This window comes from Tetranychus urticae, chromosome 3, assembly GCF_039701765.1.
Source record: "Tetranychus urticae isolate SD_2017Ah chromosome 3, NJAU_TeUrti_SD_1.0, whole genome shotgun sequence".
In the NCBI taxonomy this organism is placed as follows: Eukaryota; Metazoa; Arthropoda; class Arachnida; order Trombidiformes; family Tetranychidae; genus Tetranychus; species Tetranychus urticae.
In genome coordinates, this window is record NC_142960.1 from 10580668 (window position 1) to 10588592 (window position 7925).

The following is a 7925-nucleotide window of genomic DNA, read 5'->3' on the forward strand; positions in this document are numbered from 1 at the left end:
TTAACCAGCAACCTTCGGTCCCCTTCCTTATCACTGCTATCCCTACCAGCCCATGCATATAATTCAGCTTCACTTACTCGCTTCATAGTGCTTAATTCAACGGGATCGATGAGTCTGTCTTCGGGAATCAGGGTTCGCTCCCATTCACCTCCCCGCAAAATTCCATTCGCTGTTTCCGCATAAATTGGTGTATTGATTGGGTGAAAGTCCATGTCAGCATGGGTCGCGACGAACTGCTGTACCGGTACTGGTTGTGCAACTGGTGCCTTTTGACTTCTTTGACCTTCTGGATCTTTTTGAACCCGAGGTGATTGGTCTGTCAAGAGGCAACGGCGATTCGTTTGCTGTATTACCATTTTCACCACCGTTATCATTATTACCACCATCATTGTTACCACCATCATTGTTACCACCATCATTGTTACCTTGATTATCATTATTCCCCTCGCCATTATTTCCATCACCATTATTGTCTTCATTATTGTTACCGTGATTGGATCCGTGCTCGTTGTTATCATTGTTTTCATTATCACCAACAACACACTCTTCATGATCAACCTCTCCCAGCTCACCTTCAGGCGCTACGCTGAAATCTATTTCCAATCGGTCGCTACCGGGCGAAGGAACGCCATTAGGCGTATATCGATAGTTCGTATAATCTATTCTTCCGAAGGAGTCATCGTTAAAATTAAGGTCGTCCAAAGGATCAAGAGCAGGTTCCTGCGAAGTCACTATAATGAAAACAACAAAAAAACAAGATTACAGATTTCTGCGTAACACTTAATTTGAATTTTCCGCACACAGACTGATAGTTATAGCCGCCGAACATAGATGGAGCCAGAAATATGAAAAATTTGGCGTGAGGGAGCCTTAGATTGAGCCAAAAACAAGAAAAAGGGAGCTTCAGAAAGTGAAAAGCAAAGACAATAAGAAAAACTGCTCCTACCTGACTGTAAATTGGAGCAGAGAACGGAGCAGATAAAAAGCAGGACTACTGGTGACATCCTATGACACTAAATGAAAGTAACTAATTCACAAAAGTAAAATAAAACTGGTTTAAAGATGGTGACTCCAGGAGGCCTTGTGCTGTGTGTAAAGATGAATGTGCATATGATAACCTGGTGGATCTCTCCATGTTACTACAAGTGGTTGGCGCCATGCTCAAATGCTGTTTTTTGCAAACCGTGGTTTTGTGCATAATAACCATTTATTATGAGCCGATTTAAACTTCTAAAAATTTAATTTAGCTATAATTGATTGTATTTATCCCAATGTACTTTAATTTTGTTTTAATTGTGAATGTTTGTTCTTTCGCTTCATACTTCTAAATGAAACAGGGACTGTACCAATTTGTCGCGGGGCAATTGTAATGTTAATAAATGTCCTAATATAGTTATGAAGTAATTTCCACTATAAGGTGATGATAATTGTATTTTCCACTATAAGGTGATGATTGTATTTTCCACTATAAGGTGATGATTGTATTTTCCAACCATTAAGGTAATGATTGATTTTAATTGCTAACCTTTATTTGGATCGAACACACTTATAGTAATGTTCACTAATGACATCCTTTTCCCTAGTATATTAACGCTCCCAAACTGATGGAGAAGTCAGTTCTGTTAATATACGCTTTTAATTGACTTAAAATACACACAACGATATTGTATCTCTCTTTTCGTTTATATCCAGCCTTCCCTTGTTCCCTTATGATTTCTAAAGTAATCCATTAAACTAGTTCAATATAAGTTTATTCACATTTTTATTTACTGTAACCCTCCTTTTTCGTTACACTTTTCAAACTACTTCCCCCGTATACAAATGATTGAAATGATTCGCAAACTGAAGCTAAGCAACCTCCGTCGATATTTAAAGCGGTTTTTCTACAAGCTGATTGCTGGACTGGTGAATCAGATATTGAAACAAGAAAAGCTTTAGCTAGTTTCGATTATCTGAATCAACTATTTCTTGTTAGTTTATGTGGTGGACAAAAGCATGAATACGATAAACCAATAACTCGAAGAGTATGGATAGCGAACTGGATCGCTCGTATTTCAGTCATTTACACAGTGATCCGAATGACTATCTTCATATACTACCAAGGAAATGATGAAATTGATTTATATTTGGCTAATTTGATTCCCGAAGATGTACAGCCGATGAAAACTTCCTTTCTTATATTAACAAACATTACCTTTTCCATCCTGTTTGCTGTTCGTTATGATTGCGATGCTGTTTATCATTGCTATATTTACCCTTAACTACGCTTGCAGAATCCTTTGGTACTCCGTTCCAAATAGACTAACTGCTGCAGCCGCATTACTAACACATCAAATAATATCCCACTTCATCATTTATATTAATTATTTTATTTTATCATTCCCTTTCAGTCCTTTTGCGCCGCTATATTAGGTTCCAAATCTTAGTAGAAGATACAACGATGGAAATAGAAGAAGATTTTCTGTTTGCGACAACGAATCGCGAGAGAAGAAGGTATCAAAAAGAACTTGAATTATGCTGGGCCCTTATCCGATTATGCATCGCCAGAAAGTCTTCATTTAGAACTTACCGGCATGGTGATGAGGATGAAGCGCTTCTATGGTACAATTACTCAAGACATCTATACGACAAATTTCGCAACTCACCCTGTTAAATGAGTTCCTCCTCCACGAGGACATTGAAAACCTCAGTCCGAATACCAACATCATCCATTCCTTTTTCGAGGGTTAAGCCCGGAGTCCGGTCTTTCTTACCAGGGGGACATGTAAAAGCCAACTCTTTTCCGCATCACCTATTCCCTCTTCCACCGATCTCACGTTCGTTTTCTTGCTCTTCTTCACCCTTCACTTCACTCCAATCTCACCGACCTCACGTCTTTTCCTTCCACCAACTTAATCTAACTGTTGTATTTGATACCTTTAACTTGTTACCCTCCATTTAACCTCTAAAACAAACTTTTACCTAACACTAAAAAGCCTTAATTAAGCCATTGATACCTTCGGTATTTCGTTCCGTTGCCCGTTATATTGACTGGAACGACTTAGAGATCAATTTCAACTCTTTTAGTATAAATACAGAGAGCAAATTGAATAGAATTGTAGTTTAAGTTTACCTTTCATTTAATAAACATTAAGTTTTTAACTTTTCAATTGTTTTGTTCAACAGTGTTAATAAGAGTACTCAAGGAATGTTCTGCAGTGATAATGAAATGACACACGATCCTATTCCTGAAGTTTTGCGCGATTTAACACCTATTGAGGAAATGCTCATAGCCAAGATACACCCAGTTGTCTGCTTTTGTAAAATTAGAGGCCAACAAATGGCTTATTCCGGTCATGTTATACATTTTAAACAAGATATTGTTAATTTGTATAACAAATTACCAGTCGATCCTACATCATCTCAGGCAATGGCCGTTATTACACGGACTACTCCAAGTGTTTTTGCAAATTTGAGAGTCAGAAGTGAGAAAATTAGGAATGCTCTTTTATATTTGAAAGCTAATCATAGATATTATAAAGATATAATAATCGATGAAGAAGTGCTAGCTAGCTTGCCACTAGATGGAAATATAGATGTTCCAGTTATCGAAAATGTCTCTGATCCTGCGGAAGATCAACAAGATGAATTAGACAACCTGATTCATGAATGCAATTTTCCAAGCATACCTCAATTAGATCAAGCTGCTGCTATTTCTGCAGCACTTAATCCCCAAATAGAATGGCCAGTTCTTCAAAATACTCCAATTAGTGAATTCACAACTGAAGGTTATCTTTCCCAAGCCTTCCCAACACTTTTTCCTACTGGCGCAGCCGACATAAAACAGCCTAGACGCAAAAAAGTAGATTTCTTACCCTATTTTCAATATTTGATGCGTTTTCATGACAAAAGATTTGCTTGCCATCCACGGTTTTGTTTCGTTGCCTTTGACTCTATTATGAGGTGGCAAGCCTTGAAACAAGGTAATATGTTTGTTAGACGCAATGCATTAGGAAATTTGAATGCTGATACTTTTAAGAACATGCTAAGAGAGAATCCTAATCTATTATCAAAGGTTATGTTTAGTGTCGGAAAACTTCGTGCATCTCAAAGTTTTTGGAGTCAACGGTGTGGTGAACTATTAGATATGGTTCAACAAATCGGTACTCCAACTATCTTTTTCACTCTGTCAGCAGCTGATTATCATTGGCCTGATCTTTTCAGACTTTTAGCCCCTGAAACAGTTTATCAGATAGGGAAAGAATAAATTTGATGCATGATAATCCGTTAGTTACTTCATGGTTTTTCAGACGACGCGCAGAAACTTTCATTGATAAAGTTTTGAAAAAAATTTTGCCAATAAAAGACTGGTGGTATAGGTATGAGTGGCAATGGAGAGGCAGTCCCCATATCCATGGTGTACTATGGATTGAAGGTGCTCCAGATATCAGTAAGTTAGATGAGTTCGATGAGAACAGTCGTCAACAAATAGCAGACTATTTTGGGGATTTCTGTTCAGCCTGGAATTTTGACTCAACTGCTCCTCAGCTAAGCATTCATCCGTCACGTTTCACATTTAGCGATAAATTGAATGATAAATCAGATTTGAATTCTCTTCTTAATTGTTTACAAAGACACACACGCTGTGGTAGACATTGTATGCGACAAGATAGAATAACTAAACACTTGAAGTGTCGTTATGGTTTTCCGAAAGATCTTCGCAATAAGAATTTACTGGGAAAAGATAGTGATAACTTTAATCAGTAAGCTGATGATAAGTTCTACTGCAGAAAGAGATTTTTCAGCGCAGGAATTGTGTCATCTAATGATGAGTTGGCCTCTTTATCATTCATCTCGTCCTATTGTTAATCTTGTAATTCGAGACGATGCATGGGTAAACTTATTGCATACTGACCAAGAAAGTTCTGTTATTCTCGTCCGCTACATTAATAGACCGACGAGTATGGATGAACTTTCTTTGTACAGGGCATTTCAGCTAATTTTCCTGTTGTAAAACAGTTATTACTCGGAACTGGCTTGACCTTGAGCGTAGATATTATGTTTATGGAAATTGAGCGATACTCAATTGTCATATTTCAAGGTCAAGGTCATTCAAGGTCATTTTTCGGAAATCTCTCCTACCGTTATTAGAGGTCATTTCAAGGTCAAATCATAATTTTCAAGGTCGCAGAATCATACTGAGCAAGTTTCATCATTCTGTCACAAGCACTTCGTGAGATATCTTCATTTGATTTCAAACTCTCACAAGATCATTACAAATGCAGAGCTTCATTGGAGTTACCCAGTCATTACCACGTGGAGGTTAAGTTGCGATTGAATGACCTTTGGGCAGTTTTGATGACCCGGATGCCCTTTCCTACCGGGTACAGCTATTTAACTGTAATCCTTGTGCATCTTCAGTTGCTTTCCTTCCAAAGCCACACAGGCTGCACACCTAACAGCAACTGAAGATGATAATGAAAGATGATATTGAAATGAAATTGAAATTATATCGAAAATCAAATGAAGATATCTCACGAAGTGCTTGTGACAGAATGATGAAACTTGCTCAGTATGATTCTGCGACCTTGAAAATTATGATTTGACCTTGAAATGACCTCTAATAACGGTAGGAGAGATTTCCGAAAAATGACCTTGAATGACCTTGACCTTGAAATATGACAATTGAGTATCGCTCAAATTTCCATAAACATAATATCTACTCTCAAGGTCAAGCCAGTTCTGAGTAATAACTGTTTTACAACAGGAAAATTAGCTGAAATGCCCTGTATAATTTTTCTGCAGCATATGCATTCAGAGCAGAAAATATTACTCAACGCAAACAGAGGGCAATCGTTCGCATTTTTCCCAGACTTAAATTAGGAACAACATTGAGTGAAACTGAAAAGTATTATAAATTGCTAGCAACTGTTTTTCTTCCATGGAGAAATTCTCCTGAAACGTTAATTGAAGACTGTAGAAATAACAAACCTTGGTGCACTGTTTGTGCAAATTTACCAAATGATACTCCCAATGATATCCGATTAGACTTTCCTTTACCTGATGATCTTTTTGAAGAGGAACTTCCAGTAGACCCAATAAGAGAGCAACGAGATCCAGCTCAAGCAATCTCGAGAGCAGCTCCAATAGTGCATGAAGTCAGGCCTTTAGGGAGTCGAGAAGTTGATGAAGAGTTTAATTGGGAAGAAGAGGCAGTTACAGAGACCGAAAAAACACGAATTGAATCCTGGTTAGAAAATGCAAAAAAAATTTCAGGTCTGGTTTGCGTTCTATATCACGAGCAGCATCATTCTCACAAGATCAGCTGAAAATTATTGATTTGGCTAGAAGACAAATCAGAGCCATAAATTCAAAAGCAGAAATAAGAGTTAAAAGAGCAATGGTTCAGGGAAAGGCCGGTAGTGGTAAAAGCTTTTTGATTGAGAAACTTGCCAATGAGTTCAAATCAAGTTTGGGCGAAGATTCTGTTGTTATTCTAGCTCCCACAGGTGTAGCAGCAGTCAACATCAATGGAAAAACAATACACTCTTTTCTTAGTATAGGAGTAGATGGATTTAGTCCTCTACAGGGAGCAACATTGAGAAATTTTCAGTTTAAAATGGAGAAAGTAAAGGTTCTGATTTTCGACGAAATGTCAATGATAGGTTTCACAATGCTAGCTAAAATTTCTCAAAGGCTACAGGAAGGCAGAGGGTCATCTCAAGAACCGTTTGGAGGGTATATTGTTTATTTCTTTGGAGATATGCAACAATTACCACCAGTTAAAAATAGTGCTTGGTACAGCGAGATAGAAAATCCTAAAACCGCAATGGGGAAACTTCTGTCTGGCACGATTGAGCGCTACTATAAGCTGACCACATGCCATAGACAAGCAGGTGACGACCAGCGGAATTTCAGAGAATTGCTGGATGGTGTAGCTCTTGGAAATATATCTGAAAATATGTATAGTCTTTTGATGTTTAGAAGAGTTAGTGCATTAGATGCATTTTAAGTTGCAGGCTTCAGAAATGCAGTCCATATTTACCCAACAAAAGTTCTTGTTGAAAAGTACAATGAAGAACACTTGAGAAAAACTGGTAATCCTGTAGCGAAAATACCGGCTCGAAATAACTATCCTCAAGGCGCAAACACCACAGAAGATCAAGCTCAAGGTCTAGCAAGCAAATTGTATTTGTCTGTGGGTTGCAAAGTAATGTTGAGGTCAAATCTGTGGACTGAATGTGGTCTTGTAAATGGCTCTATGGGTATTGTGCGTAAGATTAGGTACTTAGAGGGTGAAAGACCAACCTCATTGCCAGCGGCAACTATGGTTGAATTCGAGAAATATAATGGACCAACATATGATGATGGTTATGTGCCAATAACACCATTAAAAAGATCATGGAAAATTGGGGAAAATACAGTTACACGCACCCAATTTCCTTTAGCGGTTGCACATGCTATCACAGCACACAAATCACAAGGGCTCACACTCGATAAAGCTGTTGTAAGTATTGTTGAGACAGAAAAAACATTAGGATTAACTTATGTCGCACTCAGTAGAGTTAAAACACTCGAGGGGCTAATGCTTATTCATCCATTTGAGAAGATTCGGATAGATGCTATATCCCAATGTAACATGATGGGTCCTAGAACAAGATTTCTTCGAAAATTTGTCTAAAATTACAATATGAGTCTAATGCCTGTGAATATCTAACTAATAATTGATGAAAACTGACTACCTGATATTGTTTCTTGATAATTTACAATAAAGTGTTTTAATACAACATAAATTTATTTCATTTACATAAAAAGCATTCCATAATAAATCGCGACGCAAGCTCAGACTACGCCGCTTCACGGTTGACCTAGTTTATAAACTGTATCCAAATTTTGTTTCAAAGTTTATCTCATTTGGAGGCTTTTTGATCCATTTTTTCCCGTAT

General features: G+C 37.7%; 2 protein-coding genes across 2 annotated transcripts; both read left to right on the forward strand.

The window, feature by feature from the left end:
- The first annotated feature begins 3208 nt into the window (after positions 1-3208).
- LOC149093340 (uncharacterized) lies at positions 3209-4246 on the forward strand. The gene has a single exon (XM_089269327.1). The coding sequence runs from the start codon at positions 3209-3211 to the stop codon at positions 4244-4246; it is 1038 nt and encodes a 345-aa protein (XP_089125453.1).
- Positions 4247-6379: 2133 nt separating this feature from the next.
- Positions 6380-7660, forward strand: LOC149093341 (ATP-dependent DNA helicase PIF1-like). The gene is made up of 2 exons (XM_089269329.1): positions 6380-6967; positions 7049-7660. The coding sequence occupies exons 1-2, from the start codon at positions 6380-6382 to the stop codon at positions 7658-7660; spliced, it is 1200 nt and encodes a 399-aa protein (XP_089125455.1).
- The last annotated feature ends 265 nt before the right edge of the window (positions 7661-7925 follow it).